The 20,378-nt window shown below is 35.2% G+C and overlaps 1 protein-coding gene across 1 annotated transcript in view; it reads right to left on the reverse strand.

Moving 5' to 3' along the window:
• Positions 1-19,094: 19,094 nt before the first annotated feature.
• SEMA3A (semaphorin 3A) overlaps positions 19,095-20,378 on the reverse strand; it is a 225,140-nt gene continuing 223,856 nt past the window's right edge. The window contains exon 17 of the mRNA XM_037837473.1: positions 19,095-20,199. Within this exon, the coding sequence (XP_037693401.1) occupies positions 19,744-20,199 (456 nt within the window). The 3' untranslated portion in view covers positions 19,095-19,743. The remainder of the gene's footprint in view (positions 20,200-20,378) is intronic.

Here is a 20,378-nt window from a genome sequence, read left to right on the forward strand (position 1 = left end):
GTTTTAAAATATTGTGTGTTATAATAATATGTAATTAAGATTAATAGGCTTCTCATTTCAAAAGTAGGGGGATTGAAGTTGTTTTATAAATGTATCTTCCATTTGAAACCACAGTCTTTTGGAGAATTCATGCACTGTCAGTTTTCTCAATTAACAAAGAATTTGGGGAATCAATCCAAATAAGAAAATACAATATTCAACTCCACTGAGATTCCCTAGCTAAGAGGTAGTGGCAGAAAAGAGCTATTGTTAGGAAAATGTTCCTGAATAAGTAGATTGTCAACATTTTGCCATGTTAATCCATCCCACTTACTCATTGGATTTTATGTTACTTTCTTTCCCCTCTTCTACTAGGCTTTATTCTCTATAGCCAATGAGAAAATTAAGAAAGAAAAGCATACCATTGTCTGGTATTGTTTCTAACAGGTAAGGCTTAGAAGCTAAATAAATACTTTCTGGATGCAGGTTTAATTATTCAGTATTTGCTAGTGTACTATTTACTTGTTTATTTGGGTTCTCCAGCAAAAAAAAAGAATTATAAGTTTGTGATTTATGGCTCTGCTTTCCTTTGAATAAAAATAGGAGAATTTGGTAAATGAACTAAATTTGTGTATGAAGTCTACATATGCCAAACACTTGGACTCTATTCATATAATTACAACCTGGAATAGCGTTAGTTAGGTTCTACCAACTGACACTGATGGAAACTATCATAGATTTACAATGTGCCTTTTCTTTTCCCGGAGGCTTTTAATTTGAAGGACAGATATTGAGACTCACACTGAGTGAGGCCAGCCCTGCATTAAGTGGTTTCCACTTGATTCTATGTTCACGGCCTAGAATTTTCAAGTTAAACCTCTTACATGATTGGATAACAAGACCCAATTTAAATGGGAGGATTTTAAGGGTCAGTGAATTTATATCATGATAACATACGGAGATATCTGTCTCATTTGGAAGGAGTTGTGTGAAATCCAAGTTCAAAATATAAGCATGTCTTCTGGCACCCTTAGAGCCTTCAATATGTGTTAAATGAATGAACTAAGGCACATATAATCAAAACTTTACTATGATAAAGGGAAAGGCTTATGGTACAAATAGTGGAAATATCAATAATGGTCAATTTTAGTATTCGTGATGCATTTTATCCCTGGTACATTTGCCATTCTGAGTAATTTCACTACTTCAGGTTTGTATATTGAAGCCACATGGAAAAGCCTGATTCAGCCACAGCTGTGAAATTGCCTGTTTAACTATTTTAGCCTTCACAATAATATTGACCTATTCCCATTTTACAAAGCTATCACCGTCAGTTGTCAGACTGATTCAAATCATTAGCTGAAATCTCTTACCCCTTGTCTTAGTTTGCCAGTCTATGACAGATACCACAAATGAGTTGGCTTAAACAACACTCACTCATTGTCTCACGATTACAGAGGCTGGAAGACTTGCTTCTTACTGGAACTGGTAGTGTTCTGGAGCTGTCTTGCCATAATCCTTGGGATTCCTTGGCTTGCATTTCTGCCTCAGATCACATGGCAATGTCTTCTCATTGCTCTCTGCTCTGCTGACCTCTGGCTTCTGGCTCCTCTGTGTGGTTTTCTTTTGAAAGACCCCTGGTAATCTGGATAAGGCCCACCCTGGTTCAGTTTATCACACATTAACTGAAATTAACATCTTCAAAAGTGCTGTTTAAGGTGGGTTCATACCCACAGGGGTGTGGATTCAGAACATTATTTTTCCTGGGATACATAACTCAATACCATACCCCTTTCCATCTTTGTCTCCAATTGTGAATTGTAAGGTACCATCCTTGAAGGTGAAGAAGGGAAAACCTGTCTTTATTTCATCCTTCATGATGCATTCAGGTCCAGCCAACTCCACTGAACTTGTATGGCAGTACCTACCGGAACACAGCAAACTCCTTTCCTTCAGTTCCTATAATGCTTACAATGCATTGTACGTAATTTAGTGCTGAAGTGAACTAACATTTTCTACCATTTAGTGCATGCAAGGTGCTGTGATTTACACTTTAAATGCATTATCTTTCTTAATCTTTAGAAAAACTCTGAGATAACTATTGTTATTCTCATTTAGCAAAGCCAGACTATATTCTATCATTCAAGAAATAGTTATTAAGTACTTACTTGTACAGATCACTTTGCTAGGTGATAAAGAAAAGTATGGGCAAAACAGATATACTAGATATCTACTTGTTTAATGTTTTATTGTGTGTTTCACACACTAAATGTAAAAGCCTTGGGTGCAAAGATTTTGCCTAATACTTTTTTCGCTGCTGAATTCTCAGCACTTAGAAATATGCCTGACTAGTGCTCATTAAACATTTTCTGAATGAATGAAAGAATAAATGAAATAGGTCCCCCTGCAGTGATAATGTGGATCAGAGATCCATATACCAGGGGATACAATGTACAGAAGCAATTCCTTGCTAAGGAATGCAAGTCCAATTTTAAAAGAAAGGTTAATAATTACTTAACAATGTATTTTTTTTATGCTCACTATTTAATTTCATCAATTTGGCTTTGTAAAAAATATTAGATTAATTTTAAGTTTATTCAAATTTTCCCAAAATATTAGAAATGGATTTAAAAATAATAAAAAAATGAGAGAGTTTCACAACTCCATAACAGTTGGATATTGCTGCAGTAGGATCTGTAAAAAGCTTTCGCCTTATGCAGGGAAATCACACAGGTGTGGGTCTCCAGGGAAGATGGCAGGTGCAGGATGACTAAAATGGTCTTGTTAAGTTTCTATACTTATCTGGACTCATGAAACTTTACATTCTTCAAGATAATGACACAATGAGATGTCTTTGAATTTAAAAATAAAATGTCAAAAGCAAAAGTTGCCAAGAAATTCAGACCGAGACATTTTATGATGTGAAAATAGCCTTTGCAAAACCCCTAGATACTCATATCCTGAGAGGTCTTTATTTGAAAAGTTGACAGACTGCTGATGTTTTCCTCTCCAAAACAAACCCATTCTCAAGAAGGAACTCTTCCTGAGGATTTTCTCACTTAGCTAAAAATAAATTGTGCATAACGTTAGAGTTATGTGAAAGAAGCAAGTAATCCAAACCCCTAGGACCATTTCTACATAAAAGCAAAGCAATCATTAAAAAGGAATTAATAGGTTTGAGGTCATAGAAGCTACTAGTGGACAAATTGAAAAAGAGAAAGTTAGGCCAAAATATTTGTTTCTAAAATATCAATAATATTTACACAAGAATATTTTATATGAGCAAATTTGTATAAATATTTCAATTACCATGAAGAAACATTTATGTTAACTTCATACATCATAGAGACCATGATTTTTAGTATGAAATGCAATGTATAAGGGGATGAGACCTTTAACATCGAAGTTTTTCACTACTTGGCCATCTCCCTGAATAATGGGGCTGCCTGAGAAAAGGGAGCTGCTCCCAAGTTACTTCTGCATTTCCTTTGGACTGTACGATCTATGAATTGTCATAGCATGTAAATCTCTTCTCTTAAGATGCTTATCATTTTCTATTACATATATTATGTATGTATACATACATATGTATATTTCAATAGCCACTCTCATCTCAACTGATGGGTTTGTAAACTCCTGTGGAGCAAGTTGCTATGTGGTGTGTCATGGGAACACAGGCTGAGGAACAACAGAGACTTTCAGCAAATGACCACTTTATTACATATATAGCACAAAGGGTCCAAAAGAGCAGGGAAAGAGATCCCATCGGGGCCAGTCTCTCTGGAAGGCTGAGTGGATACATGGCAGCTCAGCCTGTCCCCAGCTTCTGTTGGAAAGGAGAGACAAATCTTTGCTGCTCAAGGGCCGGTATTTTTACAGGGGGTGTGGGCCTGCCAGTGAGAGTTCCAGCCCTAATAAGCAGCTAGGGCTGCTGTTCCAGGTTTCCCGGTTTAAGGTATGGTCAGGTCTTTTCATTAGAACTAACATCTTCCCCGGGACTGGGCTGTGGAGTGGAAACATCTGCACACAGTAGAAAAGAGGAGGGTTTGGGAAGGGATGGATAGGAGAGGATTGAAAGATAGCTACTAAGTGTTTCTGTGACTTCCCAAGTACCTCCTAGAAGTCAGGCTTATCTCTCCTGTGCCTAGCATGTATTTTTGAAAGAATAAATGAGATATATTGACTCTTTTGATCTTCCTGAGCCCAGTATCCATTCTTCCACAATGCATATTTCATTGTTTTATCATTTCTCACCATGTGGTAGTTAATTGTCTGTCATGTGCATCTGTTTTTGATTAATAGAGCTCAAAGTTAACATGCAAGAGTATGGTGATTTTGTGAATATATGATAGGGGATGGGATGGTATCATTTAAAACATGTTCTCAGATACTAACCATAGTATTCGGTGCCTGGTATACACGTTCATGAGTAGAGGTGAAGAGGTGGTCTCTCAGAAAGAGAAAGTGAGGGTAAGAGGGACCGTGCAGGCAGGCAGAGGTGGCAGAAATCTGGATGAGAAAATTGGGGGCAGATCCTTCTTGCCCCGAAATCTGTCCCTTCTACTGTTTGATATAATCATTTAGATTTATTGAATTTTCCTCATTTACAGCAATTACATTATTTATGTTAATATCTATAACTTGGCAGTTTGTTAGAATCACATTTTCAGATCTGTTTGAAACTGTCCCTTGATACTTGTAGCATATCCCAATGGATTTACTTGGTTTTTCTTCATTTCTCTGGAATACATGGAAGAGGTTCAAAGGAAGACTTGGAGGCCTATTTTCAGTGCTTCCGTTAAACAATGCACTCCAGAATGTGTATGATGATGATGATTGCATCTGAGTACTCTAGCTTTAGACAGAAAAAAAGCCTTTGGCACAAATCTCCATCTTTCCCAAAGATGATTATTAAAGACATGTTTAAATAGCTGTGTAGACTTGTTGCTACTATTGTTTGAATATATGGAACATATCAGGAACTAGAATATGTTAAGGGTGAGAAGGCTGAGGTAGTAGGAGATTTAGGGCACCAGTGAGAGGCACCAGGGACTGCTGTGGCTGCCTGGTGCAGGCATTTGGTGCTGGATATGCAAGTATCGGCAGAGATGGACTCTAAGAATTTCAGGAAATATTGACACCGTCAGATTAGGTTAAGTGCAGACACGTCACAGCAGAGGCTTGGAGTTGGGTTGGCTCTAGAGGAGCAGCAAAAACTAAAGGTGAGTTGCAGCAGGGGCACAGACAGTATTGAAGTTCAGGCCTTTCTAGTAGGAACCTTCAACCCTGAAGTGCCATATGGAATTGTATTGTTCCAGTGAGTTGCCTGTGAATTAGGTGGAAAAGATGAGGTTGTTGGCTTTTTCCCCACGTTACATTCCCAGTGAAAAAGAGCTATAATCCATTCTACAGACCAGTTCTGTCTGAGGAGCAAAGATTAGGAAGGTGGGCAGGTGCTTGAGACATAAAGACTCTGGGTTCCCAGCAAGCTATTTTAGCTTTGAAAATAAGGGTTCTACAAGTCACTTGTTTTAAAATAGGAATAAATAGAGGGAGGGCTATTCATTTGGCCCTGTTAAAATAGTTACACACACACACACACACACACACACACAATTTTTAAACACCAAGGTAAAATAGTTCAGGATAAGTGAATCTAACTCTGAAATTACCTTCCCTCTAGCTGCGCTGTAACTCTCCTTTTGAAGTTCCAGATATCCAAAAGCAAAGAAGGTAGATTTAGTTACTTGGATGCTTTCACCCTCTCTCCCTCTTCTCTTCTCTCCCTATTACCATTTTCTGGTGTTTCCTGTGACCTCTCAACCCCACGTACCTCTTTTGCTTTGGGTTGGGGAGCCATCCTCCTCTGCAGAAGTGGCCAGAGTCCTCCTGTCCCAGTTGTCTGCCCTTGTTGGGTGCTGTGTGACACTCTCTTATGCCCCAAAGTAGAAAGTATAAGGAGTCTCCTGGAAAGTCTAGTTCTCCCACCATGCTGACCACTTTCATAGCATTTCTGACTTATTAAAGCCCTGACTAATTACATACACATTTAAAAGTCATAAGCTGTGGGACATTACTCTGTGGTGGTCAGCACAGGATTTATACAGTAAAGAACTTTGGATTCTCCACTGCACAGAACCAAGAACACAGCTCCTTAAAGGCTCTTTTGGCCCTCAGGGAAGCCACCACAAATGTTCCTCAGGAAAACACACTTACCAGAGCAGACCTGAGACTGGAGAGGATTATTGGCTTTCAGTGGAGGTTTGGATTTTTAAATTCTGTATCATTAGGCTTTTGACTAATGACCTAGGGAAGTGTTGATGCTATATGAGACTTTATCCAAAAATTATCCTTTTTGTTAAAATAAATACATAGGTTGTTATCTTAAGTCATATTGAGAAACTGGATACTTAAGAGTACAAAATGAAATGTGTACGTTTTGTGTTTCAGCAACAGTAAACCCGCACCTTTTTGGTAGTGTATTTATTTTGTCTTGCACAACTGCTCAATTAGCATAACATACCTGCTTTAGAAACATTCTTGTACCTCAGTTTGCACCCTGACTCCTTTTCCTATTGCTCCCAATTTATCCATTTCCCCCACCAAAATTTTAGAAGTCTGTGTTACACATTAGCAAATCAGCAGTATTTTAAAGTGATTTACAAAGAGCTTAAGAGAAAACTGTACTTCTCAAACTCCACGGCTGGCAACTCCCTTGAGCTTTAACTTAAGGTACCTGCTTCCTGGAATCTCCTTGACATAAAACATCCAGTATTTCACTTCTTAATGGTATTTTGGAGGGAATTTTTAATAGGCAAACACTGCTTCTGCTAATCAATAAACTATTTTCTAGAAATAATGGAGAACTTTTTTTCTTTTAAGGACAAATATTCTGCTTGCTAAGAATAAGTGGATCTGCGACAATGGATAGCCCAAAAAGGAGTTCACAGGCTGCCTTAACAGATAATGTCTGTTTTTTGACAGGTGACAGTGAATGCAACATAAATAATTTCATCTCTTCACAGCCATACTTGAATTTGCCAGGAAAGATTATAGGGGTGAAGTCAACATTATGAAAACATTTGTGATTGTACAAGTAATGGTAGACATTGGTGCTTTTTGCTGGTAGTGAACTGGGAAAGTTGCTGAAACTTTTGTAAATATCATCTGCTACTTAAGCAACGCACACATGGATTTTATTTATGATGCTTTTCAATAACCCTGAACTTTGGGATCAGTTGGTTGTAGTGTAAAAAGCAGTAGTAGACCACCCAGCATGAAGTGAAAAATAAATCTTAGAAATATATGGCTTCTACACATATGTATATTGTTAATGTTCATTGTGCTCTTATTTGTTGGCTCTATACATTTTGGGGTTTTAATGACACCAAAATATTACACGGAAACGGCTTTTGATAACTGTTTTGGCTGAGTTGCATGTTTGAATTTTAAAAATTCTTTCTATTGGTTAAGTTGAGTATTTCCATTTTATAGGAAGTATGTAGATTACCTGTATGCTTTTCATAGAATTAAAATACTATAAAATTGCTGGGAAAAAAAAATGGTTGAAAAATTCAAACAGCCACTCTCACACTGTTGCCAAACTTCAGGAAGACTGATACGAAATCATTCCAGAAATATTTGTACATTTATTACCTTAGCAATTCTAAGGGAAATGAGAGGACAATATTATCTATAAAGTATATTCTTCCAGTGTATTTTGTTTCCTCTCCTGAGAATATATAAGCTAGCCAATATTTCTATTGCTGAGGTTTTCCATATTCTTTTTTTCCTAATTTAACAAAATGGACAGGAAGTATCAACTTAAAAAGCTGAATAGTAGGGATATTTTCTAAGTGAAATACCCTTACCAGCCTATACCATTGCCAGGTAAATATTCCTAAATATCCATTTTTCTGCCAATTTCTCTCACAGTCACTCTCAGCAATATGAAATGATTTCTCTTCATCAATAGACTAAGTAATTTTAACCTGATATTCCATGACCCTCACACCTTAATGTCAGACCCCAATGCCTGTTACCAGGAGACCTTGGAGGAAGGCAAGCCTTCTTAGGACTCAGACAGAAGAAAGCCTTAGTGGAGCCATCGGGCCAGTGAACTCTTGTAGAATCAGCCATGAGATATAATACAAATGATCTAAATTGGTGGCGCTGAAAGAATGAGATCCAAACCTGTAGGATAGAGTGGCGTAAAGCACTGCTGCTCCAACATTCATGTATACATGAATCATTAAGTAATTGAGCTAAATTGCAGATTCTGATTCAGTACAACTGGGGTGTTGGGCATCTGTTTTTCTCATAAGGTCCAGGACATGCTGAAGTCAGTGGTCCACACTTTGAGCTTGGCTTGGGCTTAGTGAACTGTTGACCAAGATAGAAAAGATAAAGAGAGATGGACAGTACACAAGATTAGGATCTCTAGAGGAATAAAAAGAGTAAGTAAACAGGAACCCACTCATTTGCCCTGTTAATGAAAGAGATATCATTGTTCCTTTTAGGCATTTACTTCCTTTGAAGATCAATGTTCTTACTTAACCTCACTTTTCCCTGCTCCTGTTCTCTCTTTCTTCCTACCTTGATAGCATTTGGGATTTTTCTGCTTGTTATGCTCTTAAAATTTCTTATCTTTGAGCACTTTCTCTCCAGTTCTATCCCTTAATGTTATGTTAAATCTTTTATGTGATCATGTCACTAATAAATGAAAATTGAGGGTGCACAGGGATCTCTGTGGTATTCTGTGCAAGACATTTAAACATAGGAGGGCTGATCAGAAGCACTGAGAAACACAGAGCCTAGAAGAAACCCCAGAGGGTGGACATACACTCAAGGGATAGCAAGAAAGCCTAATTCAAATTTTCTCTGAAAATTATCTTCAGTTCTGACAACTGTGAATATGCACTTCTTGTTGAGTTTTTAACTTAATGCTCTTTTCCGCTATATAAAGTGTAAAGTATTTGTGTTGAGTCCCCCCCTACCCCTTTCCAGCTTGCTTAATATGTTCAGAAGTCTTTCCTGGAGGGCCAACCTAAATGGTCTCTTAAACTTCCTATGAACAGAGTGATTCTACTTCAAAGCCTGCATTGTTGTTTCATCTCTTTATGCTGCGTTTTATCAATTTCCAAGATAGTTGAAGTTGAAAGACGACAATACTTCAAACACAACGTAATTTTTTAAAGACAATTAGCAAATAATTGGAGCCAATCAGTATTCACACTTTTGGAACTTCTACCCTTCCTACCAGACCTTGAAGTCCGTCAGATTTTGCTGAGACCTTCATATTAGTGAACATCTGGATCATGTCATAGTTTGGTCTTATTTTTGCCTAACAATTTCTTTGTAGATTTGCCTCCCACAACACATATGGTTTATTTCTTGTGTTCATTCTTAGCTTGGCAGGGTTTTGAGGTGTCGTGTCTCTTTTCATCTCTACTTTTTAAAGGGAGTAATTTTGCATAAATTATTATCTTTCTAGGTGTAAATTATGGTAGTGCTCTTTTTCATGTGTTCTTTAGAGACCATGAATAAATGTCTGTTCTTGCATTTTCTTCCTGTGAATTATATCTTATTAAAAGAATTCTAATTTCTTCTGTACTATATATTTTTATAGTTTGATTCTATTTGATGAAAGTTGGTCCTTCACCAAGACTTGCCATTTGCTTAGACTATATTCCAAGCTTTTACATCTGAAAAACATACTATGTGTAATATACTTTATTTTGTTGTGCTCACGTAAAAGAATTACTTTGTTTTCTGGAAGGTATTTTTATGAGATAATGTATAGAGAACTGTCTCCTTTCTAAGTTCTAATACGCTAACTTTAAAAACTCTGTATTGAAAAATTGTACAAGTGATTACTTGGTATAAAATAATTGTCTAATTCACATGTTCTTTGGGGTTATGATGGTGCCAAAAATTAGGAATTAAAGGGTAACCTAGTTTGAAGTTAAGATACAGTGTTTGGGATCTTAATTTAAAGGGATCTGGGGAGGATAAAGAGTCAAACTAGGCTTGTTTAAGCCTAGTTTTTTTATCTTTAATTGGAAATCCTTTAGAATTTCTTTTGAGAATTTTGATAGGAAAATACGAGGATTAGAAAAGTACTCAAATGAATAGCATGGCTGACGGAAATTATTTTTATGTTGCAATTATTATTTTGGATGGGGAAGTGGGGGAGATTTTAGGTATAAGAGAATGAGACAAAAGTGAGGGGATAAATGACTGAAGGGAGTGGGAATAGATTTAATCAAGAGCATTTCCTTTGGAAACAAGAAAGACCTTATTTTTCTCACCATTATAAGGACAGAAATGGAGAAAAGCAGACATATATCAGTGTAATCAGTATGTATTATATATCAGTGTTAAGTAGAAGCCTCACTCCGTGTACAAATTATCATCTCTCTTACAGATGCAATCATTGCAGTTATTATAGATGGGAGGACTGAGGCCTAGGGAAGTAACAAAAGTTTGCCCAAAAACATCCACCAAAAGGGTAGAGCTTGTGCTAAAACCAGGTTTATTGTCCTCCAGAGCCCACCTCTTAGCTGCTCTTCTTGATTATTTTGCCTTAGCAAAAGAGGCTTCATTTCTTTCTGAGAACCTGGATCCCATTCCCTCCTGCATCTTCTAAGTTTTTTTTTTGATGTAAGATTTATCTCTTGCCATATAACATGGTCACCTAAATAATATTTAGAATAACTCATTATCTTTCTGGAAACACAAGGAATCATGAGTCATCATTGGGTTAGAACTTTATTTCTAATATTTTTGGTTGTGTGAATTAGCTAGCTATTTAACCTCTCTGTGCCTCAGTTTCTTATAGATAAAATCATGGCAAAAATAGTGTTCATGGGACGTTGTAATGATTAAAGTAAATAGTAAAGAAAACAGGATGTTGGAAACAATATTACTACTACCGTTACTGCTACAATTCTGACTCCTCCTCCTCCTACTACACTATTACAATACCACTTTCATGGCACTTTCTATATTGCATTTTGTTTTTATCTCTAATAGATGGTGAGTTTCTCAAAATCAGTGACTCATTATTATTTATCTTTGAAACCCAACAATATCATATGTGCCTGGTACTTAGGATGCACTTAACACTTGATACATCAACAGTCAGAAGACTGGATGCCCAAGCCCCTAGAAACTGTGCTCTACCTGCCTATAGCTGATTCCACTTATCTTTGAACGTTTATTGCTACATGCCATTAAAATCTTCCTGATCTATGAAATTGCTTCCATGAGTTCCAGCTTTGCCGATTCTTGTTCATTTTTATTTCTTCCATATAATAGTGCCACAATAAGGAAGAATAAAGAAAAAAAGGTTGGAAACAAAGGAATGAAAGCATTTGAAGATAAAAAAATTATGGTCAGTAAATCCAAGTTATTGATTCTCCTGGAGGAGAGATGTGATCAAGGAGGGATGTGCGAGTTTTGAAGGAAACAAAATGGCCACATTTTTTTGCTGATTGGAGTGTAGATGATGTACATTTCACAGTACATAGGTTATATACATGTTTTTATGTGTATGATATTTTTCACAATGTAGTTTTAGATTTTGAGATCTTCACAGTAGGGAGTTCAAAATGAAGATGAATCAACTTGCTACCCTTCTGGCCGGTGGCTGAAGGAGGACTGAAGAGAGGCCTCTGGGATTAAGTGAGTCATTTTACTGTGAAATCAAGGTGTTACATGAGTCCTTGGTCAGGATATTGAATTTTGTGAGATGGATCACTAACTGGAAAGAAAAATGTACCAGATAATGCAGAAGTTGAAAGAGAATTTTGGAAGTTAGTATATAATTTGAAAAATGATAAAAAGGGAATAGGGAAGATGACAAAATCTTCAAAAAAACACATGAAAGTTTTGTTTTCTTTGTATTATGTCATGATTTCAGCACAAAGTTTTAGAAGTGGCAGTAGTGGGGAACAAGAATGCTTTCCTTCATTAGAGACTATCCAGAGAATATAGGCTTATAATAATATGGAAAAGTTTGTTAGAATATTACAATGTTGACCTGTTTTCACAAGTTATTTTAATTGAATATCACAGAGTTGAATACCACATGGTAGAAGTGACACAATAATGCAACAGGAGATAAAAGAAACATCACCATAAAATTGAGAGTCCTAATCTATGTTTAATACTGAATCTTGAATTTTGAAATAATCTTCTAAAGAGTTTAAATACCTAAAGAAGACTAGGAACAAACATGAATTTCTGGAATGCCATTTTTAATTAGAAGTTAACAAGATTATAGTGGACACTTCCAAAGGAAATTGTGGCCCCTACAGTTCACTTCCACTGGGATAGTCAATGAAACAAGGTCTGCCCTGCAAGTGGTTGGGGCAGAGGAACTTCACAGCCAAATGGCAGTCTGGAGAACTGAGAATTTCCACAAAATATCCATAAAATTTAGAATGTCTGAAATTTTCTGTTATAATCCTTTGGTTTGATGTTTTAAATGAATTCACCTAGACATACACACTAAGTAAAAATGGATTTTACTTCAGAAATATATATTTTAATTAAACACATATACTTGGCATGATTATAATTACTATTTTTGAAGAATGAGAATCTACATAGGATTTTCTTCTGGCATTTACTTGACCTAGGTATTGATAATTGTTATGTTCTAGGAGGTAGCAATTGAGTAAAAAGTGTTTATGAAATTGATCTAGTTCTTCGGCAATTGAATCCTTGGCCAACTTTTCATTCATTCCTTAATCCTCCATATTAATTAATACCTTAAGTTACTAAATGTCCAAGTCAATAATTTTTTCTCCTTGAAAATACATTGTTTCTAGATGATCTAAACTAAAATAATGTTTATTGCTATGATAATTTATTCAGTATAACTGATAGCTTTTTCTCTCTCACTGGTACCATGTGATGTGGTGACAAAAAGATTCTGTTCTAATTGGGTCAAAAGACAAGTTTGCAATCTGGAGCTTAAAAGTCGCTAAATTTTAGATCTAATTAAGACACTTATTTTCTGTCCTACAAATTTGGGATAATAAAACTGTCCTACTTCATATAAAGAAGATCAAATGAGATTTTGAAAATACCTTAAAAATTACAAAATGATATAAAAAATGTAGTATCATTATCACCAAGCAGTAACTTTAGAACAGGCTTTATTAATGCTTCTACAGTTCTGCTTATATTGATTTTATTTAATGTAATATTACTAAATTATTATACAAAGCAATATATTATAAAGTGTTACTGTTTTTAGTTTGATATGTACTGAAGTCACTCAGATAATTTTATAAAAATGTATAAACATTTCCTTTAAAAAAGTTCTAGAATGTTGCTTCTCAATAATGATAAGGCTACCTGAGATGACAATTTTAATAAACTCTATGTGATAACAAAGAGCTTAAAGAGAGAAAGAGACACTACTGCAATTTATATTTCAATTTCTGCTGAGAAAAGGTGCATAGTACTTTCTTAATGCTTAGGATTTTTGTATTCTAGGGTATTTTCCTTTTTAAATTCTGGACTGATTAAGAAGTTTAAGGAAATACCTCAATGGCATGTCTTTAAAATTAATGACAAGACTATTGTTTTGGTCACAGCATAATAATTCTGGAATAAGGACTTATTCCTGCTTTTCTGAATATCACATTTCTAAGAATTCCATACACTCATTGATGGTATATTTCTCTATATCGATATCACATTTTGTTTGTTCTGATGCAGAATAATATTCATTATTTAATAGTATAACTGGCTTCCCAAACAAAGTTAAGTTTAAATAATTTCAATAGACTTTTGCCAGGGTCAAAAGTAATGCAAAGGAGAAAATGAGAAATGTTTCTGAAATTCATAGATGGCAACAATGGAAATTTAGTACATAGTTGTACCGATATTAGTAAGTATCTGAATCCAAGGGGGATTTTTTAAATGGTATATAGAGAACTATAATAATTTGTAAATGTTTATCAGCAATTTAAAACAAAATTATTGGAAGACTAATAAATCTGTCATTCTTTTTTGAGATTCATGGATTTAAATACCCTGAAAATTGAGGTATAATAAAAAGAGAATCCTAAAGTGGAAATGTTCTTTGATTTGAGACACAAAATTTTTCTGAAAGTTTAAGCCTCTCAGCAATTTATTTATTGATAAAACATTAAGAACTGGGCTATACAGATGAAATGCCTTTAAAATAATGAATTTAGTTGAGGTCTCATGCTTCAGTGAGATTCACAAAGGGAGGATGGAAGTTGAGACTTCAAAATTGCCCAAATTTTGATGACTTGAACATGTTTATGAAAACTTGCTTAGGTACTGTATAAATAAACACTATGTCTACAAGTATAATATTTAGATTAAGAGAAATAAAATACATTCTTTTGTTGTATGAAAATAACGCTTGACTTTAATATAATGGTGGACATGACAGATTCAAGATGCAGCTAGGCCTCCTCTTTTTGACTTTTTCTTTCTTTTTTTGTAAGGAAAAAAAGAGTTTTGTCTGTCAACTATGTGAGCTAACCTTGTTGCAGCATTATGTAATTATGAATTATTCCATCTGGAGTACCCATTGAACAAATTTGGACTCCATATTTTAATGTTTCCTTTGGTGAACTTTCGTTTTTGAGCCACCTTGCTACTAATAAAGATAATTTTAGAACCTGGTAGCTGAGTAGTCTAATACTAGATGAGTGAGGCAATGCTGTAGATATGTGAAATATAACCAAAAGTCGTAACTGAGTTTGAGCACAGAGGGGTCAACGTGATGAAGACAGTTTCTCCTATCTATTTGCCTGTGAAATTGCAAATCCCAGCTGAAGCATAGTAGACTGAATCAGAGAGTTTATGGCATAGAGAGAGATGAATCTGAAGATGGTTGTAGGAATCACTTCCCAGTGCTATGACTCCATCTGAGTAAATATAAAGGAAGTCTACATTAAGGGGGAGAGGAGACTAGGGAGAGCAAGCAGAGGAGAGAAAGGAAGTGAGTGTATGAAATTATGTACCAATGATGAGAGCATGGGTTTCAAATAAAGGGCAATAAATCAAAATCCAGGAAAATCCCAAGAAACATACCATTTTGACTTATAGTTGTAGACCATTGTGCTTTTCTTAATGAATCCTGTGCTCTATCCATCTGGAATACTTGTTCCCAGAAAATAAAAACATTTTTCACACCTCTCCTCCTTTTTCCTTAGTCCATCTGCCCAGATTGCTCTTCTCTGTCTTCATCTGGGCAAATTTGACTGATATTTCATTTTACAACTGGCATGTAACTGCTCCAAAGCTCTCCTGATCTTTCTCCTGTGTGCTCCTATAGCACTTGTATTGTGAGTTCACATTTGGCACTTGTCACATTGTAATCTGGTTCTTTTTAGCAATGATTTATTGAGCTCTGCCTATGAGCCAGGCATACTGCTAGGCACTGGGAGCAGAGATAAATTAGTCACAAACCCTGCCCTCAGGGAGCTTACAGTCTAGAGAGACAGGGATGTAAATAAATAAATTACACCACTGTGATAAGTTAGGCAATGAAAAGCATATACAAGACACAGATTTTTGCTTAGAGAAGATGGTAACTTGATCTGGGGATAGGGAGATCAGAGAAGACTTGCCAGTTAAGATGATGGCTAAGTAATGTCACTCTGTTTCCTTTACTTTTTGTGAGATCTTTGAGGATAAGAGTGATGTCTCACTCATTTTAGTATCCTCATCACTTAGCATAGTGTCTAACATATAGTAGATGGTGAAGATATATCAGTGAATTTAATTGATTGGGTAGGAATCTGGTTCTAAAGGGCAAGAAGCCGAATTTCTTTATATTGAGAGTCATCTTTTTGTATGGTATAGTTTGGTACCTTTCTCTACCTTTGTCTTTGTGTACCCACATGTTTGAAAGGCATAGCTAAGCTGTTTTCTTTGGTTATGGCAACTGTGAAACTAACCATAAATATATATGAAGCACCATTTGGGTTGCTTCGTTCTCTCATTCACTTCCATGTACTATTAACCTTAAAAAAAAGGGGGGGGGGGGATGTTTCTTTAATCATGTAGCATAAGGAAATGGTTAGGAATCAAATAAACTAATAGGATTTTGCCAATTTTTTTGAAAAATACTATGTTCTTCTTTACTGAAATGTGTATTTTGAAAACACCATCAATTTTAAATACTTATTACCATCACAGTTAAAAATAAAAAGTGTGGATGCCTTGGCATTATGCCAGTTTGTACCTAACCATGTTATTACAAAATACGTAAATATTGAATTCTATTTAAGTATCCTTAAGCCATAAAACCTGATAGATTGCCATTAAACTGAATGCAAAGTGCATAGTATTTTTGTTCAACCAGGTATGTTTTGTATTTAAAAACTGAATTCATGAAACACAAATTTCAAAATGTTATACTAATGAGTCCCTATTTATAAAATGCTTGCCTCTGACCTTCATTTTAGGCAATTTCAATGACTATTGCTGGGCATCTTTGTAAACCCTGAGTGAAACCAAACAAATTATGATAATTGCAAATTACTGAATTTCATCTCCATATTTCCTATTTGGGTATGGCATATGAAATAGTAAGATTTAATTTAAAGGACATAAATTCATCATGAATGTAGACCAACTGTACAGACGACTACTACAGTGGAGAAATCCATTAGCCGACTGTATAGCAACCACACTCTGGTTCTCAATATTTTCTAAGCTGTTCCTGGTCACCATATGCTACAGACCACAGTAAAGACATCTGAATTCAAATACTTCTTTAAAGAAATGTGTATTTAGCAACTGAATACATGCTAAAAGAAATAATTTACAGCAGCAGTTTCATTACATTGTTTTCTCTCCAGTTTTCTAGTTCCCATCTGAAATGCAATGATAAATACAGATATGGAACATATTTACTATCTGGCAAAAAAACATGCGTAGTGGATGGGCACACATCTTCTGCCCTTAAATAGCACATATACCACCTTGTCACCTGTGTGAGAAAATCTTCCATTTTGAATGCTGTTGAACACATTGAAATGGGGATACTTATAGAAAGTTGTACTTTACACTGTTCTTTTTGTTTGTAAAATTATTTACATCTCTTTTGCCTAATGTGTAGGTAGCAAAAATTGAACTATTAAATACATACCATTGAAAAATCACTAAATAATACATAAAAATAAGCATAAAAAGTGTGCATTTACATTTTACATTTGATTTCGACTGGGCCTTGTTTTCTCTGCTGTGCTGCACCTTTTTTTTTTTCCTACCTTGAGACTGCTGTCATACTTTGTTTAAGGTCATATGAGTCTCTGAACAAAATTTCATCTCTGAAGATACATGCATATGCCAGACTATTCTTTTTTCGTGCAAACTGCCCCATCTCAATACACATTGGCAGAAGACTAGGACTGTGTCTTAGTTATTTACCTGTAAGTTATAGCTATAATTTTCTTTGATGGTTTATAAACACATGCCAGTAGTTTTATTTTTCTTTTAATCAAAGTCTAGACTTTCTTACAATTGATATTTCATAATGCTAAAAAATGCATTGAGATGTAGGAAAGCAGCTCTGAAGTTATCATTAAATCTATATCCCTTAAAATCATTTATGTTTGAGGACTAATAAGAAATCAGATACTATTTTATTGCAAATTAATTTGTATCAGCTTGCAAAATTAGAATGAAATGAAACACTGCATTTCAGTACAGTTAAGATGTATATGATAATACAGTTAAGATATATGGAGTACTCTGTTTTTGTTTTTAAATTTCTATTTCAAACACTATTTTTTGTAAAGGAGTGGGTCCTTCAAATAATTTAACAGTTCAGCTTCCTTTGAGGATATATGGCTAAAAACAACACCGTATTAGTCAGTGGAGTCTACGATTGAATGTAGAATATTTTTAGGCTTTTCATTTGAAATAAGCATCAACAAATTGTTTATTCAAAGCATTCATTAAAACGGAAACATGAGTTTCCATCTGTGAAATATTTCAGTTGATAGGGAATTTTAAAAAATGCACTGTAGTCTGAGGTGAGAAATTAATGTTGAGTTAATTAGAATTCTAAGACCACAAGAGTTAGAATTTCAATGCTGCTTCATTAATTAGCAATAAGATGTTTTTCTTTGCCTTTCTTGTGCATGTCGAAGGGCCTAGGGAAGGATCCTTGGGAAGGTGCATGCAGTATAAAAGAAACTGTATTGTAATGCTGAAGGTCTTACGCATCTTGAAGTCACTGATTCTCAAGAAATTATCTTAGAACAATGAAGCAGACAAGCCCTTAATTAATAATCTTTTACATACTTTTATCCTTATGTGGCAAGAGACAAAGAGTTTTACACTTTTTCAGTATGGGTTGTGTCCTACACAATAGTTTGTATAAAAGTTGCTCTGATTGATATGAAAAGAATCATGTGTTCTGAAGACAAATCATTGTCCTAAACAAGGTGAGATAAGAGGCAGCCAGGAAATAGCTGATGTAAACAGAGTTGTAAAAATGCCTTTAAGATGTTGATTTTGAATATTACATATGCTTTCTCTCTTTTTTAAAAAGTTAAGTGATAAAGATGTAATTCCCAATGGAATCAAGAGAGCGTTATGTCTCAAATATCATGCAGGGGGGAATTCAAGCACAGAATTGAGAGACATTTTCTTATTAACACTATTTTGAGACAATGCTTATTGTTTTCATGAACTATGCAGTTCCTTTTCCATTCATTGAGCCATTAGATTCAATTGAATACATTTAACAAATCAATTTGCTTTTCCCTTTTTCTTGCCGGTTCAATGCTCCGTTTGTTTTTGTGAGAATATTATGCAGGTTAAAATTAACTTAGATAATACTTAGAGAAGGGAAAATGTGGACAGCTCTTATTCACTTGATTTCCTCAAAGAAATAAAGAATAATTTATATCTAGGTTTTAGGAATTAACAGTTAATGATGTATATGTGTTGCTAAAACATCTTCCCTTTTACGGACTGAAAAGAAGATGTCAAAAAAAAAAAAAAAGGAGCACACAAATGGAATTTTTAAAACAAAAACTATATAGCACAATATTTGTAAGACAAAAACCTACTCTAGCTTAGAAAAGAGCTAATTTTTACTGCATATTTGTCATGGTACATTTAAATTATAGTTTTAATAAAATACATCTTTAGATCAAAGCTGAAAGAAGACATCAGTAGTAGATCAGTGTATTCCATTTTTCTTCTGGATGATGGATGGTTTACATTTTTTTAACATTTCCACAGACCATTTCATTCAGTATCATTTTACTCCTCCAGTACATATAAACAAGAGTGCTAGTCAACAAAAATATCCTTGAACCCAACCACATTTTGGAATATTCATCAGCTTAGTAAATCCATGCAGTTTATTTAAAACTTTCAGTTCAATAAAATGGCTTTGCTGATGCAGTTTTTCTTCTTTAGATGGCAATATAGCAAATGACATTTTCATTTCTCAGGCAAAGAAGAAAGTGAAACCTGTGTAGTGAAATCTCATAGGAAACATTAAGTCTGCTAAAGCCAACATCTGTGTTCAATTTTGACCTCTATTAGGTGTCGGTATTAGGAAGAAAGCCTGTTAAGAAAGTTACTCATGGACTTAATTGATAATTGGCAGAACTCAGTTGAATTTTCCACCATTGTAAACATCCACATAATGCCATGAAAAAAGCTCATGTATATTGCATTTTTTCCAGTTATTGTCTAGGCAAGTTTCTACTTGTTTGAGGTTTCTAGAGGTAATACAGTTCAGACACTCCTGGGTGCCCTCTCAAATTCATGGGTCCTCCTGTTTCTACCTTTCTTATTTTCCTGTAAGTGCTTCCATTTATTACTGTTCCCCTGTGTGTGTCCAGGTCTTTGCCGACGTTGTTTTCGGTCCCTTTTCCAAACTTGTTCACAGAACTCATCCATTGTGTTCAGATTCGGGTGGTTGATGAGCTGCATGAAGTCTCTGTACCAGACCTTTTGGCTAGGCGTCATGCTGTTGGACATCTCTTTGGTCTTAGAGCCATCTCCATCATCATCTTTATGAAGAAGTTCTTCCAAATGTTCTGTGTCAATGACTTCCAGGGTGACTTTAAGAAGAGTTTGCATGAACCCATGTTCCACAGCATGGCAGAGGTAATTGCCTGAATCCATCCGCTGTAGACTACGCAGTAGAAGGCCTTCTTCTGTCCTGATGATATGATCATCCTCTCTAATCTGGGAGTAAAATATGTATACATTTAAAGCAAATATAAGTTCTGGAACCCTGTGTCAGTAAAATTTAACTTATGTGTTGAGGCACATTTGAATAGCTAATAAAATTTCGAATTTAAGAGAAATGACCTCATTTTCCATCAGGGAAAAAGGAAACCTGTCAATTATTTTTAATGTATATA

Source organism: Choloepus didactylus, chromosome 5, assembly GCF_015220235.1.
Source record: "Choloepus didactylus isolate mChoDid1 chromosome 5, mChoDid1.pri, whole genome shotgun sequence".
In the NCBI taxonomy this organism is placed as follows: Eukaryota; Metazoa; Chordata; class Mammalia; order Pilosa; family Megalonychidae; genus Choloepus; species Choloepus didactylus.